This window comes from Curcuma longa, chromosome 13 (genome assembly GCF_044706935.1).
Source record: "Curcuma longa cultivar G26 ecotype Majalengka, Jawa Barat chromosome 13, ITB_CL_G26_1.1, whole genome shotgun sequence".
NCBI classification, from domain to species: domain Eukaryota; kingdom Viridiplantae; phylum Streptophyta; class Magnoliopsida; order Zingiberales; family Zingiberaceae; genus Curcuma; species Curcuma longa.
The window spans coordinates 5911645-5938249 of NC_133873.1; the positions used below are offsets into that span (position 1 = coordinate 5911645).

Here is a 26605-nt window from a genome sequence, read left to right on the forward strand (position 1 = left end):
AATATTTAGTAAAAAATATTTAGGAATGATAAATCCGGATGTCAATATTCAACGAGAAATCTTTTATTAAAATTATAAATAAAAAATATAATATCAAACTCGCTAATCAAAATTTAAGAAGAAATATCAAAAGAACGCTTTGGTAATTTCTTTTATCTAACTATATTATAATAATTATCAATAGCTAATATAATACATAGAAACTACTTCTAATTGTAGTTGAACCGGTTATAAATGATAAAATTATCACCATACAACAAGGTTGAGATATTGAGTCTGTTCAATATTTGATTTATCTGTTTGTATATAATCTGATATTGGATAAGTGTAATTATTTTTTGCCATCATATACATTAGAAACTACCTAATAGTTGCAACAATAATTTTTAAGTGATTTTAACATTTATGATTTATGATTTAACAACTATTTTAAAATGATTTTAATCAAATGTAAATAATTTTAATCATGTTGGTAAATATATTTTTGATATAATAGGATTTATGTGTAGTAATTTTAATTAAAGTGAATAGTTGATTTTGTAACTTCTATAAGTGGAATTAAATTTTTAATTTTAAAATCTTAAACTCTAATTTATACATGTTGAACATTATTATATTAAAATATTTTATTATTAAATTTAAAATCTACAATAAACTCTGTTTAATTTCATACACGTTGTATAAATATTTATACATATACAATAAACATTAAATCATAGATTATATTAACCCCTATATCATAAAATAAAAATATTTTACCAGTTCTCATCCATGTCATTTTTTTTTATAAAACTATTGAATCTCAAATTTGATTAAATATTTACTTTGAATTTTCAATTATTTGATTCAAATTATGTGTACATAGAGTGTGTAAATACAATTCTTTTTTAGATTATAACTGAGTTGGTGAGTTAGTTATGATAAGATGAAATATAATTACAGAAAAGACAATAATTTACTTTGTTTAAGTGATTAATTCTAACCTAAATAGATTAGATAAGTACAAATGTCATTTCTAATTATATTTGTTTATTTGAAAAGTTACCTAATCCCTTTGTACGCTAGGAATGAGCGACAACACACCATCATTTCTCCCACCCTCTGCCTTGTTGAAATCCTCTTCATCCCACCATCTAAATATTCATTCTTTTCGCTTAATTTGTCTCTCCTCATGCTCTACTCCATCTCTATCCTTGTCCCTTTAGAACACCTTTAAACAATTGTAAAGAATGAATTAAGGCAAACGGAAAAATCATGAACAAAATATTTAAATTCTTTAAAACACATTAAATGTTTGTCGATGATTTATTAATATCGCCCCACACACATAATTTTTAGAAATAGGAAATATTTAACATGTCTTTCTCTATCTACGTTAGTCTTTTTCTTTACCAAGACACATTCCCTTTCTTAACTAAACAAAAGTACCGAGCTCCAATTTTAAATAAGTTTTTTTCTATAATTCATAATTAAATGTATCCTCTACATCAACGGCCAGGATCTCGATCAGGAGACAGCCACGTGTCCGTTTTCTCCCGCTAAGATTTTAAGTTTTCTGGCATGCGAAAATTTAAAATCCCCGCCGCTCCGCATCCCACCGTCAACCAGCCCGGCGGCCCTCTGTCCGTATAAAATCGGCGCGGCCGCCCGATCCGCTCCAATGCTCCCTGCAAAAATGTGCAACCATCGAATTCCATTCTCGTCTCGACACGCGGACTCGGCCCTTGTGTTGGGAGGAGATCTACCGCACATCATCGGGGACGCGGATCTTGATGCCCACGTGAGCTTTAATCTGTTGCTTGCAGTCGAAGAGAGCCATTTATATTTACTATTTTTATTTTTACTTCTCCCTCGCTGTCGCTGCCCCTCTCTGTTTCTCTGGCTCGCTGCTGAAACCCTCAAAACCCTCGTCGTCCGCGATTCGGCTCCCTGGGAGGCGAATCTCCATTCCCCTCCTCGCGAAAGTCTAGGGCTGGGATCGCTCGCCCCTGGTTCCTGCTTCGGATCTGGCGGAATGGTCAGTTCTTGCCTTTCTGCGTTTCAAATTGTTGTCTTTTTCCGGGACAGATTGCCGTTTAACTTCGTGATTTGTGGGGTTGTTCCTTGCCGCAATTATTGTGATTCTTTGGAATAGATTTCTTTTCCAGGGTTTGTTTTACCTGCTCGCTTTTGCAGCTGTGCTGTATAGTGATCTGAGATTCTGTCTGTTACTTCTGCGCTGCCACGTTAGTTGCTAACTGTGCCATGTCCTGATATTGTTCCACTGCTGCGTGTAGATAATACATCCAGATATCTCAGGAAGCTTTGAATTTCTTGATGATATGTAATAAACGTTGTGGCATATTGAGAATGACTGGAATGACCATGCCTCGATTTTTAGTGGTCAACTAGTGAATGAAGTAGGAAAAAAAATCTGCCTAGGTTTCAGAGAGGTCTAATGAGTTAGATGTTATTAGGATATAGATACGCTGGAGCGTGGTTTGTTATAATTTAATTTCAGCACGTGTTTCAGACAAACCTAAACTAAATGTAATTATTTGTTTTTTTGCACGAGAAAAGCAGTTAGTTTATGCCAAACTTTTTGTTAGATAGCAAGATAATAGGTAGAAAAAGTTGCATGTTTTATCATGACATTATTTATCACAGAAATGCTAATCACTATTGATAGAGATGACGATAATGCTTCTAAACTTTTGTTCATCACTTTGTTCACTATGATCCTTTGTCTTCTTTCTTCATCTACTTTGAAGAGAACTGTTTTAGGAGAATGTGATATATTTCCAAGTAGATTATGTTAATTAAATAAACTTTGATTGATAATAAGAATGAGGACTTATCTGTGGATAGCCTCCAACTCGCCTTGATTTGGTAGGCAGGCCATACTGATGGGATGAAAACAAGATGCAAAATAAAAAACTACAAGTAGGATAAGGATAGTGAGATGATTATATGTATTACTTGCCCATATTACCTTATAGAAAATTTATTAAAAGGCTACTTAGAAGATATGCCCATATTTTAAAATACTTTCTTTATTATTTGTTAATCTCTGCCTCAACCTCTCTTCTTATCATGGACACAATGTAATGGGCAGAGGATTTATACTTCTGCCTTTCCCTACTATATTTGCTGTTACAGAATTTGGTGATAAAATAGTATTTTATTTATATGCAATAATTTTTTTGCTTGTATATATCTTAAATACTTTAGAATGTCATATAAATATCTATATCCATATATCTATATATTTCCTTCATATTTTTTCACCCTTCTCACCCTGTGATGCTTTGTGGAACAGGAATGGTAAAAGTATCATGTATGATGATTCTTGCCACATTTTACTTATGATGCAAGGAATAATATGAATTATATATTCCTCCAATCATCCATATTGCAATTGCTCACTAATAGTTTTTGATATATATTCTTGCTCGATTAGTATTGAATATGAGCAAATTCATAGATTTTGTCTGCTGCATTAACATACTCTTGATGTAGCTTTATCCGAGAGCTAATCAGATTATTTCCTATTTTTTTCTTGTCTCTTAATCCTTGTCTTTTTTATAGAGTGTGTGTGGATGCTATTGTATACAACAACCAAGTCTTATCCCACTAGGCAGGGTTGGCTAGTGTGGATGCTATTGTATCTAAAATAATAAATCCTGGTGACAGATTATTCTGTTTTACGCTGTATAACCCTAGTTTGTTGGTTTCTTTATCATTCAATCTGTTCTTTTTTCTTTCTATCTTTCCTTATTATGAACTTGACATGAATTTTCTATGATTATCTATGTTGAAACTGAATATGGATTAGTTTTCCAAGTAATGGCTGTGGAACTTGTGAAAATTTGATTAACCTCTTATTGTACTTATACAAGTAGTGTGGTTTGCACATGATATCTAATAATGGAGGATCAACAATATATCCTTACACTAGTTGGTGGAACACCTACCTTTCTTTTCTTGTTTCTTAGGTGTCACTAATTATATCCTCTTATCAAGGGTCTGCAATTTTGATTTCAAATTAATCACTAGAACTTGCCAACTTATTGGACCTATTATAAGTATCCTTATAGTTGAATTTTTATTTTCAAAATTTGTGGATGTGTGTGAGATAATGAAAGATGGTTTTTTATTTTTGACATCATACTTTTGTCCCTATGGTCACATTTGCTGATGCTATATTATTCAGTTTTCTAATGTTTGTTTGAGAAAAACTGAATAATCTTTTCCCTTAGGCTTGCAGATGTTGTTGACACTCTTCAACTTGCTTGTACTCAGTTGCTTGGATGCACTGGTTTGAGAAGTCTGCACTTGGATTGTGATTGATCCCCCAAATATTTGTTGGTTGAGTAGTTTTGACAGCTTCTGAACTGATTGGATATCACTGCCTGTTGAGGACGTTTGAACTGTTAAAATTGAAGGCTGTTCTCTGGAACATGTTATTATTTCATCTGCACGATTATTGTTGAGCTATATTTTACATCTGTGGAAGACGAGCTATTTTTGTTGGTTATATGATGCCAACTCGTAAAAAAGTTCTTCCCAAAAATTCTTCTAGAGAACATAGTAATCCGCGAACTTGTAGAGGGGAAAAAAAGATAAACATGGTATCTGAAAAGAAAGTTTCAGAATTGATTACATCTGCGAAAAAGTCAAAATCTGGTATGCCTTCTTGATTCCATTAATTTTTTTATTGCACAATGCAAAAAGGTTTTAGTTATTGTTGGATAGTGATCTGAAGTGATACAAGTGGCTATAGTTCTTATCATTTCTTTCTTTTTAAAGAATTTATATGAACATTTTTGAAAGAATAAAAATGTAATATTGGTTGCAATAATAGAATGGAAGTAATGAAATGGTTCAATCTATGTTTAACCCTTTATTGTCTAATTGTTCTAGATAATTTGACTTACATGACCTATATAATGTATTGTGTTTCAAGAAGTCCAATCTCCCTGATTTGATGAACCTGATAGGCTTGCCTAGCTCACTTGGTTGAACCATCTTGTTTGTCTTACATAGCTTAACTAGTTTGAACACCCTATCTATGCACCTAGCTTGTAAAGTTTGTCTCAACCCAATCAACCCAATAGTTTGCTTAGTTCAACTAACACTAAATCTATATGTGCCTGGTTTGATTGATGCGATGCTTTGCCTAGCTGTACCAACTCTTGGTTAGCTAGCATGGCTTGCTCAGCCTACTTGTCTCACTCAATTAGCTAGCTCACTTGACTTGCCCGCTCACTTAGCTTGCTTGGTTTGCTAGGCTTGCTAGGCCTGCATGGTTTGCTTGGCTTACTAGGCTCGCCTACTTGTTTGGTGTGATGAGTTTACTTGATCCTCCTAGCTTGACGGGCTTGCTCGCACAAGTGACATTACTAGCCGATTTGACCCATTTAACTCGGCTAGATCACATGATGTGTTTTGTGGGCTTGACTTGTCTGATTGGCTCAACCAATTTTCTTAGCATGCTCGATTCACTCATTTTACTTTATTTAAATTTTACGATGTTAACTTGTTAACAACTATCATGATTGTTAGAGGTGGAATTTTTTTAAAGTATGAAATGGATCGAGCCATTGCTTGGAATGAATCATATCCCCTCAAAATATAAATCACTGAAGGAACACTCTGATTCCATTCCAATCATGCATACCAAACACAATGTCTTAGCATTTAGGACAGGTTTACTTGTATGGGGAATGAAATGGAAAAGGAAAGCAGTAAAAATGTATATGTCATCATGATGTTTTGCCTCTTTTCTTTCCATCCAATGTAAGCCAAGCTTTAATGATGTGCGATTGGGCTATGCAGCACTTCTTTGCAGAAGCAAATTTTAGGCTTGATTTTTCCCCCTCTTTTGGTTTTATGGTGTTTTCTTTTCTAGACCGATACATTGTTGTATGGTTTGGAATGTCGTATCATGCCATGAAACGGTCGAAACGTATTGATCCGATAAATTGATACTACTTAGCACAAACAATGTTTTATTTTTTGCTTTATTTTCTTCCTCTTCAACTTTCAATTTGCCATCAGCATCATGCATCGGAACTTTGGCACGGTATTGAAACAATTTTGTTCTAGTCAAAGATTGAAACTTTGGCATGGTTTAAGATTTTGAATCTTGCACCATTGTATTAGTGTAGATGACTTGTGGCTAATCGAATTGGTTTGAAATTTTGTGATATTTAACGTCAATTATGATGTACTGTTTTATGTATAAAATGCCTGTTGTTGACAGGATATTGTTCACTGCATGAATTTCTATTTCTTCTCTAGTAGAAAAAAGTATTTTTTGAAATCTATTTTTATGTTATATACTTCGTTGTTGTGTTCTGAATGTTAATACTTGCTGATTATATTACCCTTTTTAATTTTAGTTGGAATCACTTCAAAGCAAAACATATGTGCAAAGACTGAAAGGACTACAGGCTTGGACAATTGTGTATCTCAAAATGAGAATCAGAGCTCTCGTTCCTTCTCGGTTAAGGTCAACTTATCATCATTTTGTTTCTGTTGATATATATAGCAATTTTTTATGCTCTGCTCAGCCACCATCACTTTCATTGAAATAAGGGTATTTTCTGGTTCTATATGATATATACTATTTGTTGATGAAACTTTGGAGCAAATAAACAGGCATTTTATTTTGTACACTTAATTGTGCAAAATAGTCCCATGATCTATTTTTCTTGTATGGGCTGTGTTATGATCTTCTTCTACTATTTGAATTTTCAGTGGTACCACATGTTTTGATAAATCATAAATTTTAGTATATGTCCTATATGTTTCCCATTTTCTTGCACTCTCATGTCTTGAATGACTATTGATAATATAAGTACATATTTTAAAGTATCTTATGTAATTGTTAACTCAATGACATAATGATATCTCTTTTTGACTTAATGGATATAACACATTTGTGCATTCTTGTATGATTTTTTTAGCACACTTTTCCTACTCTATCTTTCTATATTTCTTCCATTTCATATTGCCCAAAGGTTCAAAGGACACTTATAGTACCGAAGATATATTAAACCATCCAAGTCTTTTTTTTTGTGTAACATTTTCAATGGCTAAGGTTACAAACTCCATTAATACACAACCAAGATGTCACAATTGCATTTAGGCAATGTGGGTCGTTATTGCACAAAATTTGCCCTGTGAATGCATATCTTGTCATTATCAATGAGTTAATTACCAATATTTGTTAGATAAAATTATTAAACATATGCGAGTCCAAGACATACCTAGTTATATGCTTAATTATATGTTGAATAAATTATGGTGATATATCTATAAATATATATTCTAATCCTATTTGTGAATGAGAAGATATTAGGTTTCACATCTTGGTATTGAAGTCCATTCAATTTAATTCTTTCTCCCAAAGAAACATGTTTACCTCTCCTTTGTTATTCTTCCTTCTTCCCTTTGTTTTCCTCACCTTTTCATGGGTCTCATTGGTGCCTTTGTTTGCTTTTCCTTTCTTGTTTGAGTTATCTATCTTTAAGACACGTTTGACCATGTCTAGATGCTGTGAGTCATCTTGTTGCCTCACTCCACACCACAATTGCGGAACATGTCTCACGGCATATCCTTGCTACCACTTGAGATTGTGTCTTTAAAGTCGAGATAAATTTTTATTTATATTGTTGAAGAAAATGAAACTTATGTATTTCTAGGCATCAAAATAATCAATCAACTTAAATATAGGTAAATATGTAACAAGGTAAATTATGACTATTAAATAGTAAAAGAATATTCTTTTTGACACTCTTCGTTAAGTTAGAGCCTGGATATTTAATTATCTATGTCACCCAACTTATTGCATAGAGAAAAATCAAGTAGTAGAGAGAAACTTGGTAAAAATGTTAATTGTTTTTTTTTGAAGAAGTGACAATATATAAATTTTCTTATTGCATTTAAGTCTAATTATCTATGTTGCCTAGCTTATTAGATGCTAATTTTCCTAGACATAAACACATCATGCATATAGTAAGTGACAATATATTTCAATTTGTTTCTTGTGCTTGTGGAACTTCTAAGAACACATTGTGAATAAAGTGATAATATATTTCAATGTGTTTGTGGAACACTAAATTGTTCCTAGTGTAGATAGATGCATAATTGTCAAAATGCAGATCCATGGTTTTTAATTTAAAGCTAAGGTCTACAAGAAGTGGGTTTATCTACAGCAATTTCATTGGCTATATTTTTTTTAATTATTTTGTATTCTGCTTTAACCCTAGATTGTGTTATACTTTATTTTTATGTTTTTCTCTGTTAAAATATTGCTTCAAACATATGTACAAAATTTTGAGGTGGATATGCTATCAATATTTGGTCCAACATAATCAACATTTGAGAAGGCATCGATATTTAAATGTCCATGCTTGTGTATAAGCCTTTTTTGAAGATCCTTCAGTATAGTGAAGGATTTCTGTATAGCAAACCTTTTTTTTTTAGATTTTTAACACTGCATCCTAATAACTTTTAGCTTGCTATATGAATTGATTTACAATATCAACTAGTATAATTTATGTGACTTGGTAATTGTGAGATAAATGATTGTATTTACTAGTATTTGGAAGTCATTATACATCGACCATGAATTATGATTTGGGATAATTAGGGCTTCTACTACATCTAAGCATACCAATCTTTTGTAAGATACCCATGCATATTTTTGAGACAAGGATGATCCTTGAGAGTTGTCAGGATGGTTTGGAATTTTGTACCTTGTTAGGTAGCAAATTTGAAATGTATCGTTCTAGTAAATCATTAAAATTCGATACTACTCAGCATAAACAATGTCTCTAATGTTACATATTAATAATGTTGATGAATATGGAAACGTTCCAATACTCAATTGTCTTATGTTTTTTATTTTTCTTCTTTATTTCCTTCCTCTCTTCACCTTCAATTCACCATTGGCACCATTCATCAAAATGTCTACATGATACTGAGACACTATTGTTCCAATTAGATATTTGAAACTCTGACACAACTTGAGATTTGAATCTTTGTTGCAAGTAATCTTTTTGTTCAAGAAAGTATTGTGACATTCCTAAATTTTTAAAAAAAAATCACTTCTTGTTATAACTATATTATTAACATATATAGCTAAAATTAAGGTACTAGTGGTATCAACAAAAAATTAACTGAAACTGATATCCAACACATGTTACTGCTTGTGCATATGATGTACATGCATAAAGGGAGAAACTAACATATATGCTCACATGCTTATCAAAAGGAAAAAAAAATTATGTTAACCAACTGATAAAAACAGAAATTCAGCTATTGAAGGTCGATTAGTCATACCTTCCAGATCCAAAACAAGAGCTGTTGATGGGCTGCTTCACATTTGTTTAGGAAAGAGAAAAGGTGGAAATTTAGGATCTTCAGCTGACAAATAGGGTCTAATGACCACATGTGAATCAAAATCCTCGAATTCATCATTTGTCAGGCTCAATGGAACCATTAGCTGGCAAGATATATAGCTGAAACTTCACAAGAAAGATCTCCTAAGTCAGTATATTCGTCATCATTGCATAATAACTTTGCATGTTTTGGCTCTATATTGTAGATATGGCTACCAGAGTTGTCCATACCTGAAGATTCATGAAGTGCCAAATTACCAGAGTTTTCACATAAAACATTCCTGATCTTCATGTGTTCATTATGTGTTTCTAATGTAACAGAATTAAAGGAACTGTAATTTGAATCTTCAACCTTAAATCCACGTGGAAAACTCTCATTGTCCTGCGAAAAACATATCTTTGAGTTTACAAAATCAGATCGCAACACAGCAACTCTTTGCCTTCAAGGTCGTCGGACAGAAGTTACTTCGTGCAGATGGTTACACAAACTGACTGGAGAAAATCAAACTAGCATGAAGCCAAAGAATGTGTGCTCGAGCAAAAGGCATGGAGAAGAACAATTATGTCACTGAGATATGAAGGATGAAACTTTTAGTGATCCACGAAATTAATATTTTATTAATTCTCATGATCATGCATGAAGATGAAGACATGCTAAAATCTTTTTTTAAGGAAGATCATGCAGCTTTTTAATGATCATGCATCTCATGCATGATAATCTTTGATGAATTCGAATTTGGCTTGTGTTTTTTAGTTGCTGTCACATAATCTGAGTTGACTTGAGTGATAATCATCCGAATTGACACTAAGGGCTAATTTTAACAGAATCTTCAACTTAAATCCACGTTGACTCTCATTGTCCTTGATCTTTGAGTTTACAAAATCAGATAACAAAAAGAAAAAGAGGGGACAGAAGTTACTATGCAGATGGTTATACAAATTTACTAAAATTAAACTAGCATGAAGGCAAAGAATGTGTGCTTGAGCAAAAGGCATGGAGAAGAACAATTATGTCACTGAGAAAAGGAACAGAGGATCACTAAGATAGACATGCTAAAATCACATGAGACAATCCAAAGAAAAAAAGTAAAATGGGCATAGAATTTTTTAGTTGCTGTCAACATTAATAGGTACTGTTCTAATCATTAATAGATGATTACCAAAAATCAACTTCATCAAGATTCTGAAAACTGCAGCTGTCTTAATGTTTGGTTCTTGTGAGGCCTCTAACGTTGGATGTATAAACCAACAATAAGAAAACATAAAACTTTCCTTGATATATTATTTTAAAATTTTGATATTGTAAATTAGTTGAATTTGTTTTTCTAGAAACCAATAATAACATGTGCAGTTACAGGATTTTTGAATATAATTTTTCTCCTCTCATCTTCATAAAAGAGTTACACATCTCTGATTTTTAGCGTCAGTTTGGAGGATCTTGAAATCATAATGTGAATACACTGATCGTTTTACTAAATTGACAGACATGTCTGATTGTCTTCCACTCTAATGTCTGCTACTTGGAGTGATTTTAATTTCAGCAATATGACTGAAAAAATTAACTAACATAACTCACAGTCATTTCCTTAGTAGAAAATTTCTTTTACCCTTCAACTCTGAAAAGGAATTCCTTGCATTGATACAGTTTAATTGTCTTCTATGTTGGCTATTCTGATTGCAGTGTAATACCCATGATTTCTACCCTTTTAGTTTAACCATATATTTTAGATTTTTGACTTTTGCTTGGTGCTATAGGATTTGTCTCATGATACCACTGCAAATTGTATGTCAGAAATCATTTTCTCTCCTGCTTTCCATCACCACAAGGATAATTCAGCTGGCATTCCTGATAAAGGTATTTCCCTTTGTCATTTTCATATATTAAGAAGGCTTTGCTTACTTCTTTCTTTAAAAAAGCTTTGCTAAGTTCTTTCTTTCTCTATGTATTTTTCCATCTTTCTGTATATCTATGGATGTATTTATGCCAAACTGACTTAGTTCTTGCCAGCATTGTTCATCATTACAACTTGCTATTTTGAAGTTTCTTATTGATGATTTTGTACGAATTTATTTTAACATAATAAGTTAGTTTCATGACCATGATTATTAGTTATTGTCTAAAGCCTGATTTTGGGTAAATTTGAATTTCTAAGAATATGAGCCACATATTCTGTCTGCATAATAGGGATTTCTAGAATTCTGTTCCAGTGTTATTGATTTGGTATTTTCTGTCATTGAAAATGATACTGATCTAATTAATTTGAAGCGATGTGTCTAATATCCTCCCTGTATTTTATACTTATAACATATTTGCTAAATAACATAGTTGAGAAAATGTTGAACTAATAAAAAAGTTGGCTAGGAGGGTGAAGCAAGTTTTAATTTGAATAACCCTGTATGTAGAGTATTAATGCTGAAAAATTGAAAAAACTAAGATGAGCATGAGAGTAAAATTTGATATAAAATTATAAAATGTAGGCTATCTGTCAGTCAGACAATGAAATGTTTGGCAATTAACAACTATCTGTGTTGAAATTGCTATTTTTTCTAAATTACTATCTCAGAAACATAAAATAATATATTAGTGAAAGCTTTCTTCTTTGTTATTGTTGTTTTATACTGCTGTGGCTTAAAGCTTTATAAGAGCCAAACATTAAGACATCTGCAGCTTTGAGAATCTTAATGTAGTTGATTTTTGGTAACCATCTTCTAATGATTAGAACAGTACCTCTTAAGTAATTATGATTTTATAAAATAATTGTGTGTGATTGCCGCTGGAATTAAAGTTGACAGCAACTGAAAGATTCAATGCCTATTTTACTTTTTTTTTCTTTGGATGAAACCATGTCCTTTCTGGTCTTATGTGATTTAACATGTCTATTTTGGTGATCCTCTGTTCCTTTTCTCAGTGATATAAGTGTTCTTCTTGACGCCTTTTGCTCAAGCAAACATTCTTTCCCTTCATACGAGTTTGATTTTAGTAAATTTTTATGCCCGCCTGCACACTAACTTCTGTCCCTTTTTTTGCCATCTGATTTTGTAGACTCAAAGATCAAGAACAATGAGAGCCATCATGGATTTGAAGTTGAAGGTTCAAAATATGGTTCCTTTAATTCTGTTACATTAGAAACACATAATGAACATATGAAGATCAGGAATGTTGTATGTGAAAACTCTGGTAATTTGGCACTTCATGAAGCATCAGATATTGACAACTCTGGTAGTCATATCTACAATGTAGGGCCAAAATTTGCAAAGTCCTTATGCAATGATGAATATACTGATTTGGGAAATGTTTCTTGTGAAGTTTCAGCTATGTATCTTGCCATGCAGAATTCTAAGCTAGAATGTATGGATGAACAAAGTCAAGATTCAATGTCAACTGATGGTTCCATTGAACCGGATGAAAATGATGAATTTGATGATTTTGATCCATATGTGTTCATTAGAGATTTACCTGATTTGTCAGCTGTGGTTCCTAAATTTCGGCCTTGTCTCCTTCCTAAACAAACACGAAGTTGCCCGTCTACAACTCTTGTTTTGGATCTGGATGGTATGACAGATTGATCTTCGATAGCTTAACTTCCTTTTTTCAGTTGGTCTGCTTAATTTTTTCTCTCCTTTTGATAAGCATATCAGCACATATGTTAGTTTCTGTTTATGCGTGTACATTATAAGTGCATACAGTGTTCTTTGTTGAATTCCGGAACAAATTTATAAGCTTCATTGAATATTGATTTGTTTTTCTTATGCTAACTAATTTATGGTATAATGATTAAATTAAGCTATATCTCACATTTGTTGCTATCAATGATGGAATATAAACAGTGTTCTTTTTTGTATTTATCAAAGCATGATTCCATATTTTGTTAATGGATAGTTGCAGAGTAATAGTATTTTACTTGTTATATATTGATCAATTTGTCAATCATGGTAGAATTATTCTTTTTCATTAATTGTATATTTGTACACTATTAATTTGACCAACCAAGATGTATTTCCAATAGACCGTATTCGGATGTCAATCCCAAAACTGATTTTTGGATGTGAGCTAAATGAATAAACATGCATCTTTTGACATTGTGGCCGAGGCAACTATTCAAGGTTTAATCGTACATCCTGATTGGAGATTTCCGGGTAAGTAATAGTCCCAAAACTAATTGTGGTAGTGAATTAAACAATTGGTCGGTTAACTCTGAGGTTGAGGCAACTGTTTGAACTTTAATAATACAGTTTGATCGGTGATGACTGGAGTTAGCACTGTGATAGGTTCCTTGATTGGAAAATTTAGAAAAATTATATAATTAATGGTTAATTAAATGTTAATTGATATTGAAGGATGAGGAGCAGTTTGAGAAGTGGAGACAGGTTGAACTGATAATAATTATTATGTTATCTTTAATATATTTGACAAAGGTAATGTTGTTACTATATTGATTGACAAGAACGTGGGGTGGACTGGACATTTAATAAATAGTTATCACACAACTAGCTTATCAGTAGTAAGCGTAATCGGTAGTAAACAATAAGGTAAGACTAAAGGGGCTGATACCCTATTGGTTATTTAGTAACATAGCTTTTAAATTTGATATGTAATTGGCGAAGAAGATTTGATTAGTGATGTTAACATTATTAAGATTTATATTATAAATATTTGATTAATATTCTTAATAAAAATTTTAAAGTACTTAATATTTACTTTTATAAAATGATAATATGCCCAATCATCTAATTATACCAATTCCCATTTGTTGTTATTAACTTAAAAACACATCAATTCATAATGAATCTAGATTCAATATGTCTCTTGTGATCACCTCTTCTTTAGCTGTTGGTTAAATTGACTAGGGGTAAAAGTCCACAACCTGGCGTTTCATATGATTGTTTTTTTCATCATATTTTGTCATTGCGTTGCATTTCTTGCATAATTTACATAGTTAAATACGATATTCCATAACTATTGGTTCAATTTATTGACCTTGTTGATAACTGACCTGTGCTACCTTTACAGAAACGTTGGTGCATTCAACACTTGAACTATGTGAAGATGCAGATTTTACTTTTCCTGTCAATTTCAATCTTAAAGAGCACACAATTTATGTACGCTGCAGACCTTATCTTAAGGATTTCTTGGAAAAGGTTGCAAGCATGTTTGAGACAATTATATTTACAGCAAGTCAAAGTATATATGCTGAACAGCTACTAAATGTAATTGATCCAAAAAGAAGATTATTCCGCCACCGTGTTTATCGAGAATCTTGTGTATTTGTAGAAGGTAATTATTTGAAGGATCTATCAGTACTGGGTCGGGATTTGGCGCATGTTATTATTGTCGACAATTCTCCCCAGGTAATTGGCTCTCTCTTATCATTGTATAAGGAAATTTTGCAATATTTTAACAACTTTATGATTTGTGTGCAATTTTATAAAGCAAGCTTGGTTGATTACAATTTCTGATGCAATCTCAACTGTTTCATTGCACATGAAATTGAAAAAAAGTTGACATTTATGGGCACAATACCCTGATGAATTTATGTTTTATGGTTCACATCATTGCTGAAGCTTATTTATCATCTTGTTTTCCTTCTAGTTGCATCTAGTTTATTAATCTTGAAGGATCAAAGAGCAGACATAAAATGAAAAATTCAATTAATGTAATGAATAATGATTTAAGGAAATCAGAACATCATTAATAATATAGTCTTGCCTCAAAAGATTATAGTCTTGCCTCAAAAGATCAGTTGAGCTATAAAATTTACTTTATTGTTTCCCAAAAATTGGCACTAGCATGATCTATTTAAGATGATTAGTGGATCTAGTGTTTCTATGTTCAATTTCCTTGGTGCAAGCCAACATGTGTTATAGGAATTTATAGTCTGGTTCCACAACTGTATCCATCGATTAAAAATATCTCTAGCCTAATACATATGTTGCTTTAACTGTAATAGTTTTGTGTGTAAGTGGAAAGATGCAGACTCATTTTAGATTTTTGATTAAATCTATTTATTTTCTCAGGCATTTGGATTTCAGTTAGACAATGGCATTCCTATTGAGAGCTGGTTTGATAACCGTGATGATCGTGAATTGCTTTCATTACTTCCATTCTTAGAGAGCTTAGTTGGTGTGGATGATGTTCGTCCGCTAATAGCCAACAAGTTCAATCTCCATGAGAAGGTAGCTTCTGCCGCCGCCAATTGCTTCTCAATACATTTTAAACGGTGACTTCTGCTGCTACCTGTTTATCTTTCAATGGATTTCAGATGGCTACTGCGCCATCCTAAAATAACTTGTGCCAACATGGAAGCTGCATGGTGACGTTTTGTATTCTCCCCTCATCTTATAGTTTTGCTTCCCTCGTATACTTGTAATATCCTTTGTACTTTTAGAGTATGTATGGAAAAGGGGGGACTTTCATTGTGGATACTTGAAACCTAAATTCTGCCAATTCATGAATAGCGTCACCATTCAGTTGATAATGAAACGTGTTCATCGCTAGTTATTCGCCTTTTCCCGAACTCTCTTTTCTAATTGATCTGATCGATCATGATTTCCGTCTTCTTCCTAGAATGCTACTCTTGTTATTTTCGTTGCGTGTGTTTTTATTTGTGCTGCTTTGCCAGGAGGCTGTGGTTTTGCTGCATTTTTCATGCATGCTCGTATCGTGTAGAGAACCTTAAAACTTCACTGTATGTTGTATTATGATGGTTATTTAGGTTATGATTTGACCGTGGACTGGGAGAGCAAACCTGATTTTGATAGAAATCGGTGTGAATACTGTTGTCTTTTTTTTTTTCCTGTTTTTTTACCATTTGTTATTGCACCAAGCTTCTGTTAGTCGTATGGCAACAATTTTACACTCCTTCTCTATTGATTGCTTCCTTACACGTACATAATATTACTTGAACTTCTGCAGCAATCAATTAAGTGCCCTTTGTGTCTGGATCACCCTTCAATTCCCCTAAGCTTCAAAATTTTCATTTCCCCTTTGTGTATCTGTGCTTTGAACTAGGTTCCTTTTTTCCTTGTGTTAGCCAAGTCCAGCAAAGACTTTGCCAACTGTGGTTAACATGAAAGCTACCTCTAAGCTGATCGCTTGTTCTTTTGTATTTTTTATCTAGACTTTTATTCAGGTAAACCGAATCGAAATTTTTAGATCCTGTTCCTGTGGCAATAATAATAATAATAATATCATTTATGATCCTGAGTGCCCTGTTGTATTTTATGTAAAATAATAATAATAATAATAATAATAATGTGTACCTCTCCTAGGCTGTGGAAGAGAGGAAAATTACGATATTGATCTTTTAGGTGGGAGTAACCCTATGACTACCCACAAGCAGTTACAGTTGGACCTTGATTGTACATGATTTAAGAAATAATATTATTATCAAAATATTACAAAACGTAAGGTTGAGATGGCCGAGTTGGTCTAAGGCGCCAGATTAAGGTTCTGGTCCGAAAGGGCGTGGGTTCAAATCCCACTCTCAACATGTTTTTTTAAAAAACGTTTTGAAATTAATTACTCTTTTGGAGATAGTTTAATATAATCAAGCCAATTAGTTAATTTTCTAATTTCCTCTTTCTGCAAAATAAATTATCAGTAAAGAAAATTCAAATTAAAGCTGAGAGGGTCTTTAATAATGAGTTTACGTTAAAGTTAACCTAATCATAAACAATATAAAACGGATGAATTAATCCCAAAAAAAAAAATGCTGCTCAAAATTACATACATGTACAGTACCAAATAACAGTCGGGACGGAAATCTTTTTAAAGTGATACTCAAAGCACATTTTACTTTGCTTAAAGATATATATTTATACATAAAATTATGTTTTAGGGATGGATAAGTATCGGAGGAAACATATAATTTGCGTAAAAATATGTGGGTTTAGGAAAGTGAGTGCCTATTAATTATTTTTAATTTTAAAGACATGGGCAACAAGAAGAAGCAAGGAGAGAAGAAAATGAATAAAACTTAACCAATGTAACTAGCGCCATTTGTCCAAGTGTTCTCTCACTAAATCAAATCGGATAAGATTGTTGGGATGACGAATTCTATCTTATGTTAAAATAAAAGGTATCGGATTCCAAGGATGCTCTCCGAGGAATACTCAAGTCAGGAGAGTATGAATGAATAACAAAAGAGACTCCAATTTCGATTTCTTCTCTTCGAAGATGATAGAGACACAACCTTCTTTAGCAAGATCACCAGAACTCATCTTTCCCGATGCTCCTTCTCCTTCGCCATCACTTTAGAGTGACTTTAACTTGGCCTTCTCACTGCTTATGGCTCGTGTCGATGCATTAAACGAGAGAGCCAAGTGCTCCTTCCATGGCATGGACTTGTTAATGGTTCCTTGATGGTAGAAATAAAGCTTAATTAAAATTTTAAAAATATATTTTTTATAATAATAATAATTAAATATTATTCTAGTAAATTAGAATTAATTTTAAATTCAATTTTTTATTATATTATTATTTATATTTAAATAAATTTTATTTATTATTGTTAATAATTTTTTAATAATCTTTTTGTATATATATATATTTGTTTTAAAAATATATTTTTTATTTTCTTCATTATTTTAAAATACAAAAATATAGTAAAAGGGCATCGCGCAAACGGGCCGCTCTCGCTCGTGCTCTGCTGCCCTGCTCGATCAGAGAGGAGATCGATGGTGGAGCTTTGGCGAATGGCGATGGCTCCCCTCCCCCCGCCACGGTGGAGAGAGAGAGAGAGGAAATGCCCCTCCGCTTCGCTCGCGCATCCGAACGCCACCTTCTTCCTCTTCTTCTTCTCCTCCTCCTCCCGCTCGAAGAGAAGGGGAAAAGAGAGAACATTCTCTCTTTCTTTTCCTCCCTCTGACGTGATCGAGCCGGGATCGTTACCTCCGACGCAATTTCATTTTCATCGATTTCTGCGCCAGGTGAGGTTAGGATACCCTAAAAACTTATTTTTTTTGCCGGTCTGATTCTTGGCTTCGTCCTCCTCTTAGCTTCTTCTTCGCTCTTCCTGTTCTTGTGTATTTCCTACTAAATGTTCCGATTATGTTTCTGAAACCAATTATTCCTGTAGCTCTGATTTTTCCACGGAATAAAGCTGGCATCTTTATTCATGTTCTCTCTGCTTGAAATAGGGGAAATGCAATTTTTTGTTTGTGATGAAAAAAATAAGAATCTTTTTGGTGCATGATGGATTCGTAGAGAATGAGAAACGATTAGGATATATAGCAACATTAGCGTTCTTCCCTGAGTTATAATTATCTTTTCTTGAAATTTCTTTTCTCTTGAAATTTCATTTCTAAATTCCTATTTCATCTATTTCAGTTCATGATTCCTTTACGTTTTGAATAAGCCTAGTATATGTGGATTCCAAATCATGAATGGTGGTGGAGAGTAGAAAACAAGCAAGCCTATAGAAATGCATGAAACTTAAGTTGCTTGAGTGAGCTCCATTTCTTTTTGATCATGAATTAGAATTAGGGTGAGAGCCACTGATTTATCTATTGAAAACAACCTCGTGAGATTAAGTGTGATGCATTTTTCTCAATTAGTCAAGAAAGGTGAAACTTACTATGCGGTTAACCAAATACAAGTCTAATTCATGGATTTAAGTTTTTGAGACTTTACAAGCTTAGATAATTTTCTTTTAATTGTTTCTAATCATGATTGAGGATGATCTAGGGGGGTACAATCTTAGTTTATTTTGTTGACTTGAGCGGGACGCTCAAGAGTAAGTGTGGGGGAATTTGATGAGTTAGGGTTTTATTGATTTTGAATCGATTTATTTTTGGGTTTTTACATGAAAATATATTATAAAATGAATCGATTCATTCATATTTGTCCCATATTGCATAAATTGAGGCTTGATATAATTTTTGTGATTTAATGGTGAATTTTGGCATTAATTTGGATTCTTATTGATTTTAGGGCTAAATCGGATCGGACTCGAGCTCAACCGCGGTCAAATCAAGTCAAATCAAGTCAAATTTGTCAAATTGATCAAGCCAACATGGAGGACACGACTCGGATCGAGTCTGATCAAAATCCCTGATTTTTTTGGAAACCCTAAGAAGCCCTAAAGCCCTAGATCAGTTCTGACCGTCGGATTCAAAATCAAAGGCTCAGATTATCAGATTAATCACGGTATTTAATCAAAACTTTAGGGAATGAACAGTTCGGCTGGCCGCCACTGTTCATCTTCATTCTCGCCCGCGACGCCTTTGCCACGCGACGTAACCCCACGGCCAGTCCCGTCCAAATCTTCCATCTCCGGCGTGTTTCTGGATTCTTGAGGAGGCCGGAACCAGTTCGTTGGGCGGCATTCGGCAACTGGAAGCACCACCGGTGAGGGTTTCATTCGTGGGCGCTTCTCCTCTGTTTCGTGGCATTCCGGTGAGTTGCAGCACGATCAGCAACGGCGATCAGAAGAGGGGTTCTCTGAAGATCTCGGAGCAAGTTCAAGGTGTTGGCGATCTCATCCGCGCGAGGAGAGGAGCGACATTCCAGTTTGCAGCTCAAATTTCACTCGATCACCGGCTGCTGTTGAACCGAAGAGGGTTTCTTCGGGTTTTCAGAACCGTGGACGCGAGCAATCAGTCCAGCTATTGGCTCGAGCTTCCGAAGGGATTTTCAAGGAGGAGGGTTTCCGAATTGGCTCTCGTTTGACACCGAGATGAGAAAACACGAAGAGAAGGGAAGAAATGGATGTTACTGCATTCGAACTGCATTTCTGATTTCACGTTTCTGAAATTCCGTTTTTCTTCAGCTTTTGCAGATTTAAGAACTTTGAAACTTTGTGAATTCAGTAATTAGGCTAATACTTAGTCTTTGTTTGGATTTTGATTTGTTTTAGCTTGGTTTTAACTCCCTCAAATGCATTGAAATGAATTTCTGATAACCTCACTGATTTGTGCCGTCCACTGTGCCGTGCCAAAAACCTTCCCATGCCATTTACCAATTTGTTAATTTAGGATAGCTTAGTTTATACCCTTTATTTGCAATTTAGGTGTTGTTTTAGAACTTGCTTGAATTGGTTTAAATCTTCCCTGTTGAACCGAAAACTCTGATTTTCCCTATAGCTACTGTTTGGTGCCATTTTAGACTTTAAGTATCAGTTTGCTAGGGAGGGTTAAATTGAGTAGGGATCTCATTGCTATCTAGTTGGAAGTGGATAGTTAAATTGCATCATGGCTTTGATTCTTGCAAACTAGATTAGTTTCATCAAGTCATTACTTTATTTCATTCCATTTTCATTCGCATTTCATTTGAAAACCCCAAAAACCCCATTTTCATAGAAAACCCCAAAAAGAACGACACGATAAGCTCAATTCATTCAATTTTCTACTAGTCCTTGGAAAAACACGACTCGAGGCCCCTATACTTCGTTTATTTGTATCCGTTGTGGGTTTTCGATAAAATCTATAAATTTCAATTTGAAGCCCTATCGTGACACCTAGTTGAGGGCTTTTCACTGACCCGATCGACTGATGTTCGGGCGCCTGAATCCCTTCCTGGTGCTTGAACCATCAGGTTGCCTGGATCCAAATAAGAGGGTCCGGAACTCAAAGTTTCAATCCCTCCTTTTCTGCATCATAAGTTAGTCTAGAACAAAAATATAAATGGGAATTGATAGTTTTAGCAAACTGTCTAGTCTTGACTTTAGGTTTCTAGTGGCATTCTAGGTCAGGCCGACGCCTACTGTTCTCCTTCCTTGAAAGGCGTCCACACCCATCCACTTGGAAGAATTTATCTTTTAACAACTTAGTCCTCATACATTTGGACTTTTGCTCAATCTTGATCCTCAACCCCTAGGACTTTGATTGTTAGATGTTCTGTCCTCCAAATCCGCCTAGACTTTCCTGCCTGGTGCTCTGATCTTCCAAGACTTTCTGTCCAATCCTCCTGACCATAACTTCGTCCCCCAAATCAAGTCTTCCTTGCCTAGTCCTACAAACCAGGACTTCCTTGCCTAGTCCTCTAAACTAAATTTTCTTTTATCTAGCCTCAACTAGGGCCTTCCTATGCTACCTACACACTTAGTTCAACTCATTAGTCCACTTCACAAACTTAACTAGAATCCTTTGCCATTATCAAAATCCAACTTTGATTATTTGATGCTCCCTGTACTAACAATTTCTTCCTTTTTGATTATGGCAACCTAGGTTCCAAGTTAAGTATAAATTACTTTAACAAAAATAAATTCATAATAAATTTGAAGTCAAAAACACTGACTCCCCCCTTAAATTAAGATTCTCCTCCTGAAATTAAGGTATACTTAGAGAAAATTTTAAAAATATAGTTTTTTCTCTCCTCCTGAACTTGACATGATTCAACATGATTCTTTTTACTTTATCAATTAGTCTAAGAACCATTCAAGTTATACTTAAGATTTTTGAAAATATTTTCAAAAATATTTTATAAAAGTTGTAGTTTTCTTGGAAAAAGACTAAGATTGTGAAGTTTTAAAAATTTTCCAAGTCCATTTTGGAAAAGTTATTTTTCAAAAATATTTTAAAAACTTTTTACAATTCAACAAAAATTTACTTTGAATTTTTTTTGCAATTCAAGACATTTTAAAAACTTGTATAACTTATATTGTCTCTCGCCCTTTGACATAATAAAAAAATACTTAAAAAACTTGAAAAGTTTTTAAAAAATTTTGAAGGGGCAAACAATAACTTTAATTACAGTCAAGCAAGAAGATGAGTTTGAGTTCAAGCATGTTATTTATATACTATATATAAAAATACTTAGATAAAAAAATTATCCGTTAGTCACATGTCTAACTTAATGATATTAGCTGACTATCAGAAGATAGCAGTTTTGACTAAGTTAGTCAAATTTAAGTGTATCAGTCCAGCTAGTCTTTCACTATGCAGTAGTAACACTTAACTTGATCCATGTTTATACTTAGTTTTAGCCTAGATTTATTTTGACGCACGGACATAAGCATCGAAAACTCAGGCTTTTACCCTATGCATCTCACACCATTCTAATTTTACAATACACAGGCAAGTTATATCTAGTGTGTTTTAAGAGATGCGATTAGTCTAATTTTATAGGAGCATGATCTCTACTAGGAGTGCCTAAGCTAAATCCAAATTTTGCCTTTAATTTCTAAATCAAAAGTTTGAAAATATCTTTCTGAAACTAATTTTTTTTAAAAAATGATAAGTAAGCAATTTTGAAAGATTTTAAAAATATAAGTAATAGTAGATTTAAAAATTATGACTTTTGGAAAAAAAAATTCTGACAAAAAAATAATTTTAAAAATTTGACCCTTAGTCTACGAAGCACATTCCTAATTGTCTTCTGAGTATACTAACTCAAATTTAGGGAGGGATTTTATAAAGATATCGGCTAAATTTGATTTGGACTCAACACAGTCGAGTACAATCTCTTCCTTAGTGACATAGTCCCTAACAAAATGGTGTTTGACTTCTATATATTTGGTTCTAGAGTGATGGATTGGGTTCTTAGTCAAGTTGATTGAACTAATATTATCAATTAATACTTTAATATTATGGTATTTTAAATTAAAGTCAGTTAATATATGAATCATCCAAAGTAATTGTGCAACACATTCTCCCATTGCTATGTACTCTGCTTCAGTAGCAAATAGTTCAACACATTGTTGATTTTTACTGCACCAGCTGACTAAACATGGATCCAAGAACTGACATCCTTCACTTATACTTTTTCTATCTAATTTACAACCAATATAGTATGAGTTAGAGCCCTCTACTAGGTCAAAATTATTATTCCTAAGATACCACATTCCTACATTTAGTGTTCCCTTGACATACCTAAGTATTCTTTTCACTAATGTTAGATGAGATTCCTTAGCATTTGATTGATATCTAGCACACATACCAACTATAAATAAAATATTAGGTAGTTAAGTATAATAGACTACCTATTATACTCCCATAGTATTTTAAGTATACTTGTTTTCCTTCTGAGTCGCTATCAATATTTATGTTTATTGCTATGGGTGTTTCCATTTTTTTTAAAATTTTTCATACTAAATTTCTTAATTAACTCTTTAACATATTTAGTTTGATAAATGTAGTTACCATCTTTAGTCTATTTTATTTGTAACCCTACAAAAAAATGTAACTCACCTACCCAACTCATTTTTCATTAGTTCAATAAATTCATTTAAGAATTTAGTGTTGATTGAACTGAAAATGATGTCTTCTACATAGCTTTGGGCTATGAAGAAGTCTTTTTTTATAGTTTTGATAAATAATGAAGGGTCAATTTGTCCTTATTTAAAATCCTTAGATACTAAGTATGTTGATAATTTTTCATACCATGCCCTCGGTGTTTGTTTTAACCCATATAAAGCTTTCTTGAGTTTGAAGACATAATTTGGATGGTCTTTATCTTCAAATTTAAGTGGTTGACCTACATAGACTTCTTCTTTAATGAACCCATTCAAGAATACGAACTTTATGTTTATTTTATAGGGTTTGAATCTTTTATGAGCCGCATAGGCTAGCAACATTAGAATGGATTCAAGTCTAGCTACGGGTGTATACGTTTCATCATAGTCTAGTCCCTCTACTTAGCTAAACCCCTTAGCTACTTATCACTTCCCTTTTTCATCTGTTTTGTTTCTAAACACCCATTTAATTTCTATGATATATTTGTTGTCTAGCATAGGAACTAAGCCTCATATTTAGTTTCATTCAAATTGGGCTAGTTCCTCCTGCATTGCTATTATCCAGTCAGGTAGGCCTTCTTCTATAGCCTTTAGTTCAATATTACATATTAGTGCTATTTGGCTTAGGTTTCTATAGGATGACCTAGTTCAAACTCCTAGGTTAGGATCACCCAATATTTGGTTAGATGGGTGATTGGCTCTTAATCTAGGTGTTCATGTGGTATCAGGTTCAGTTAGAATTGGGTTAGTCTTATCTTCTAGTTCGATTATGTTTGAGTTATGTTGAATTTTTTTCCTCTTCTTAGTTTTGTGGATTATTAAGTTAGTCATTAGATTGATTAATATTACTTTCTTCATCAAATATTATATTTGCAGTTTCTTTAACTTTTAAGGTGTCCTTGTTATAGACCCTGTATGCCTTACTGGTTAGAATAACCTAAGAATATTTCTTTAGTGGTTTTGGATGTAAATTTTCTTAAGTAACTTTTTGTGTTAAGTATGTATACTTTACATTCAAATACTTTTAGATAGTTTAAATTGAGTATTTTATTATAATATATTTCATAGGCTATTTTAATTAATTTAGTTAAGTTAAAATTAATTTAGTTAAGTTGAAATTAATTTAGTTAAATTTAAAATTAATTTTGTTTAGTTGAAATTAATTTAGTTTAGTTAAAATTAATTTTAAGGATTAATTAATTAAGTTAAGGGTTAATTAATTAAGTTACGATTTTATTAATTAAGTTAAGGGTTAATTAATTAAGTTAAGATTTTATTAATTAAGTTAAGGTATACTAGTTTCATCTCACCCATGTCTAGATTATCAAACAGTTTATCCTATGAATTGTGTGAGATAGTTTTTTTAATTTTATCTTATTTAATTAAAATGTGATTTTCTAATACTTGATCAACCTTGAGTTAGATTCAAGTTTAACCATCGACTAATTAAGTATATAGTTTAAGATTTAGCTTCCAGATAGTGGAGAGACATAGGAGTCTTCTTAAGTATTGTAACAATGACTACCTTCTAAGATAAAGTTAATTCGAGAAATTATATACTTAGTTAATCCAAGGAAAGAACTTTGGTCTAACTATTCTAAAGTTTGACGAGGTAGCTTCAGTTAGTTTCACTCATCTAGGCAAACCAAATAGGATACTCCTTACCCCACTTGACTACCTAAACTGAGTTTTCCTAGCATACTATCATTTCACCCCACCTTGGTACTAGGTTGGGCAAGTTTTAATCAAGCATATATCCTTAACTAACCTAGGTTCAATCTAAGTTCAAAAATAAAAATAAAAATATAAAAATTAAATTAAATAAGTTTTATCTAACTAGAATGATTTTAGATCCCCTAGATCATGACCCATGTTAGGTCTGATCAAATAGTATATCTGATCCTTAGGGATCCAATGTTGGTTTAGTCTAACTTGATTAATCAGGCTGGACCTCGAAACCCATGCTTGGACTCGGAGTTTCTTGGTTCGATATACGAAAGGCAAATAAGATATATGTGTGGCTTTGTGTCCAAGTTCAGATTGGTTGTACACAGCTCTTTGAGTTTCAAGTTGTTGGGATCGTCCCGGTGCAATGCGTGTGTTTCTCACATTTCAAAAACGTGCGCAGCGGAAATATACAAATAATTAAGACTAATTATTAAACAACACACGCATGCATAAGTAGGAAATAACAAGTACAAGGCATGACAAAAAATTAAAATTTATAAAATAAAATATTATTCTATGCACACAATTAAAATTTACAGAGAATTAAATAATTATGTGCGTACCTTTTCGATGATGTTTGAGCGAGATTAGTATCAATCGAGCGGTCCTCGTCGAAGTCCCGCCTCTACTGGTGATCCACACCAAGCTCTCATCTGGATGACTTTGAAAGCCATCAGTCACGTCATCATCTTCGGTACTATCCGATGATCGAAGATGATCGAATCGAGAGAAATCTTATTTCGGAAATCACGTAACAACATTTGTCGCGATTGATTTTTAGAGTTTTCTAACTATCACCGAGAATTGTATTCTCAGTGTAGTTTCGGTGGTCAATCATTGACCGCCAATAACAGATAAATTGGTTGAAACCTTTCCGACGTTGATGGAAAAATCCTTCGAAAAATTTCATAAGTTTTCGAGAGGATTATAGATAGTCGTCCAATGATCAGGGATGAATGGCAACACCCTAACAAAAAAACTTCCGATAACAAATACCAATTATTTCGGTAGCAATTTCATATCGCTCCTGAAAAGAAAACAAAACCAAAGTATCTCCTCCTCTTCCGTATCGCCAAACAGAACCTTCTCCTTCTTTTCTTCTACAGGGCCGAACAGAACAGAGGAGATAGTCCTCTCTTCTTCTTCATGATCGAACAGGGTTATCCTTCCTGCGAAGGAGGGCGGCGACGCCTCGAGGACGGTGATCTCCCAAGGGCGGCGAGTTCCCGAGCGCGGGAGACGACGAGCTTCCCAAGCGCGACCGACGATGAGCTCTGAGCGCGAAGGCGGTTTGCTCCGAGCGAGATTGACCATGAG

The 26605-nt window shown here is 33.4% G+C and overlaps 1 protein-coding gene and 1 non-coding gene across 8 annotated transcripts; both read left to right on the top strand.

Moving 5' to 3' along the window:
* Positions 1–1872: 1872 nt before the first annotated feature.
* Positions 1873–15876, top strand: LOC141843739 (uncharacterized). 7 transcript variants are annotated; one of them, XM_074731766.1, is made up of 8 exons: positions 1873–2017; positions 4239–4665; positions 6384–6493; positions 11145–11244; positions 12433–12942; positions 14401–14738; positions 15405–15563; positions 15650–15876. In XM_074731766.1, exons 2-8 carry the CDS (start codon positions 4518–4520, stop codon positions 15668–15670), a joined length of 1386 nt encoding a protein of 461 aa, XP_074587867.1. In that variant the 5' UTR covers positions 1873–2017; positions 4239–4517; the 3' UTR covers positions 15671–15876. The 7 variants fall into 7 exon arrangements, with proteins under 7 accessions (XP_074587867.1, XP_074587871.1, XP_074587868.1 ...); XM_074731770.1 differs by having other exon boundaries at positions 12433–12626; positions 12723–12942; positions 15405–15876; XM_074731767.1 differs by having other exon boundaries at positions 12433–12609; positions 12697–12942; positions 15405–15876.
* Positions 15877–16798: 922 nt separating this feature from the next.
* On the top strand, positions 16799–16879 carry TRNAL-AAG (transfer RNA leucine (anticodon AAG)). Its single transcript has one exon. It is a non-coding gene; the product is annotated as a tRNA-Leu (tRNA).
* The last annotated feature ends 9726 nt before the right edge of the window (positions 16880–26605 follow it).

Bases quoted from the DNA above. Each gene is read 5' to 3' on its own strand.
- LOC141843739 (XM_074731763.1), top strand. From the start codon at position 4,518: ATGATGCCAACTCGTAAAAAAGTTCTTCCCAAAAATTCTTCTAGAGAA. The intron at 6,494-11,144 runs GTCAACTTATCA...TTGGTGCTATAG, and splicing joins CTCGTTCCTTCTCGGTTAAG to GATTTGTCTCATGATACCAC. The intron at 14,739-15,404 runs GTAATTGGCTCT...TTATTTTCTCAG, and splicing joins TTGTCGACAATTCTCCCCAG to GCATTTGGATTTCAGTTAGA.